We start from the raw sequence: 2,758 nt of genomic DNA, 5'->3' as shown, positions 1-2,758 counted from the left end.
AGTAAAAAAAAAAAAAAAAAAAAAAAATATATATATATATATATATATATATATTCTAAAAAAAGAAAAAAAAAGAATATATAGTTTTGTGAAATCAGAACTAAACTTTTAACTTTAAAAATTATAAGTATTTAATTTTTTTGAAACTACTTTTTGATTTAACAAAAAAATAAATAATAAATAATAATAATAATTTAATATAAAAATGAATTCTCAAACAAAAAAAAAAAATTGAATTTTGAAGTCTCTCCTTCTAGTTGTAAGTAGTTAGAAATTTTAATTTTTAAAAATAAGAAAAATACAAAACGCATATGTAGAAAGAGAACACTATTTCCCTCATTTACTAAAATCCCCGGCTTTCATCTTCTGCGGTCCTTTCGCTCTGTGTTCTACAAATGCCTGTAAGTCCCTCCAAGCTTAAGATCCAGATCTCGTACAACATCAATTCAATCTCAAGTTCTAGGGTTCTTTATTTTATAAATGTTTTGTTTTCTTATGCAATGGAATTTGTGAATTTCTGATTCGAGAAAGATGATTGCGTTCGTCGCAGTTCGGGACGTTCGTTGAAGTGGAACCGCCCAGTCCACTCCGATACATAATTGGGGCCGTTATAATGATGATCGGAGTCGTATTGCCCCTCGGATACATGATGCTCCGGAATAAGCGTGGACCTTCTTCTTCTTCTTCTTACTCCAAACAGACGTAGGTGTGCCTATGAAGTTTACTTTGTTTTCGTTGTTCTTTCTTTACTCCCTAGTTTATTAGTTCTTTCCTCTTTAATTTTCGCGTTATCTATTAAATTTAATCATTTCTATGACCTGATATTTATTGGAAATCATGGTCGTCCGGTTATTATTATTATGTTTATATGAAATTGGATTTGTTCTTTAATTGCCAATCTTGTTGACCTGATTAATGGACTTTCGGAGTTCGGTTTTACTGGAAGTAGTCGGAATTGGGTATAATTGGTTGTTGAGCTTTTATTCTAGCGTAATTTATTAGGATTCTGGAGTCTGATGTACCTTACAAATTCCAAAATGAGTTTTTGGTGGAATTTTCGTTTAGAAGGTGAAGGGAATTTCTTGTTGTGCGCTGAATTATCTCTTATGCCTGTTGTTGAGTAAATATTGATTATGTAGTTTTTACGAAAACCAAAAAGCTTAGCTGTAGGAGCTCCTTGATTTCATAGATGAATTTCCCTCTTTGATTCCTTTTCTTTGGACTTTCTTGTTGAAGCTTTTCTGAACATATGAGAAACCTGGAAAATGATCATGATCCTCAACGAGTTTTCTGGTTTGAGGTAGAGGGTGAGATTTCTAACTAAATTATGTTTTGGATGACCAGCATATTGAATGGGTACATGTTGGAAGTCTTGGTGGATGCGATTAGTCATTCGACTTGCAAATCTTTGGCTTTCTTTTTAAACTAAAAAAAAACTTGCTGAGAACATCATCTTCTCCCTTCCCTTCGATCTCCCAGTATCCTCATCTCTCCCTCTTTCCTTCACTGCATAATTTCATGTCTGCTGGTACCTCCACGATTAGTGTTGCCCTCGTGATGGAAAGGCAATGTCAAAAGAAAAAAGAAAAAAGAAAAAAGAAAAAAGAAAAAAGAAAAAGAAGAAGAAACAATTGATGGAGAGGCATAGTGTGGGTGGGATTTTCATCTTCCTTATAAGTGGTTGTGGAGAGTAGATAAGAACATCCAATTTGCAAAGTGTAGAATGGGTAATATATGTCAAGTGTCAACTGTACTTTTATGATGAATCTTGAAACAGAACTACTCGAAATTGAAACATGTATGGGGGCTGTCATAGGTTTAAGACTTATCTATATATCTATTTTTAGGGTGAAATGCACAATTTATTTGAGTATGCCCCCTGTACTTCTTGGTCTATTTCTTGTGAACTCCCTATTCTACTTCTGAGATTTTAGTCCTAGCCATTTGTAGTTTCTGAGTCCAACTTCGTTGGACATTCTACATACATGATACATATGTAACTAATTTAGGCACTTCATAGCTTATAGTTCTCTCTTTTCTTTATGGAGGAGCATCATCTTGGATTTTTGATGGAAGAAGATTCTCCTGTGTGTTAGACGTAGGAAGATTATTCCGTAATTTTTCCAACCTCCTGAACTAAGATATTATTCCTCTCTTATCCGTATCAATTGAGAGATATCCATGTAAAGGTCACATGGTTCGTATGCAAAACTTTCGATAAGTTTAATGAAAGGACAAACTTTAGTTTAAGGAAGGGCAGTGCAAGGGTTTGTATGTATGTGTATACGAATCATAGAATACTTGGGAAGAAGTTACTCAAGTCTTTTTTTGCAATCTTAGAGAGCGAAGCTGCCATCCAAGTACAAATACCTTCGTTTAAGATAATATTTTTGGATAGAAAGTTTCAAATTCAGGATCTTCATCTGTACATATTTCCTGATAAATGAAGTCATAGGCACGTAGGTTCAGGGCCAGACCAACAACTCCTAAAGCATTCATCCATAAACTAGTTACAGGTACAAATAACATCACGTTTATTGGAAAAAGCAATCCCACAGATCTGGGTAACCATCAGGTAGGATTTTTAGATGGATAGAGAGGTCTTTGGAGGATGTGCAGGAGGTTGTGAGATTTCTTTTGCATCTTTATGAGCGTCCACTAATCAGTCTTTTTGTTATTATCAGCTTGGTATTTTTTTTTGTTTTGTTTTGTTTTCTTAAATGAAAAATCCATTTCTTACCTCCTCCCTCCCCCCCCC

At 34.1% G+C, this 2,758-nt stretch overlaps 1 protein-coding gene across 2 annotated transcripts in view; it reads left to right on the top strand.

Annotated features, from left to right (window-relative positions):
• The first annotated feature begins 294 nt into the window (after positions 1-294).
• Positions 295-2,758, top strand: part of LOC111459496 — a 3,218-nt gene continuing 754 nt past the window's right edge. Inside the window, exons 1-2 of one of the 2 annotated variants that reach the window (XM_023102426.1) lie at positions 295-401; positions 551-706. In XM_023102426.1, the coding sequence (XP_022958194.1) occupies positions 396-401; positions 551-706 (162 nt within the window). In that variant the 5' untranslated portion in view covers positions 295-395. The remainder of the gene's footprint in view (positions 402-550; positions 707-2,758) is intronic. The other variant, XM_023102425.1, reaches the window with a different exon arrangement.

Source organism: Cucurbita moschata, unplaced genomic scaffold, assembly GCF_002738365.1.
Source record: "Cucurbita moschata cultivar Rifu unplaced genomic scaffold, Cmos_1.0 Cmo_Scf00022, whole genome shotgun sequence".
Lineage (NCBI taxonomy): Eukaryota > Viridiplantae > Streptophyta > Magnoliopsida > Cucurbitales > Cucurbitaceae > Cucurbita > Cucurbita moschata.
The sequence above is the reverse complement of the archived record's forward strand: the minus strand, read 5'-3'. Positions and strand labels throughout refer to the sequence as shown.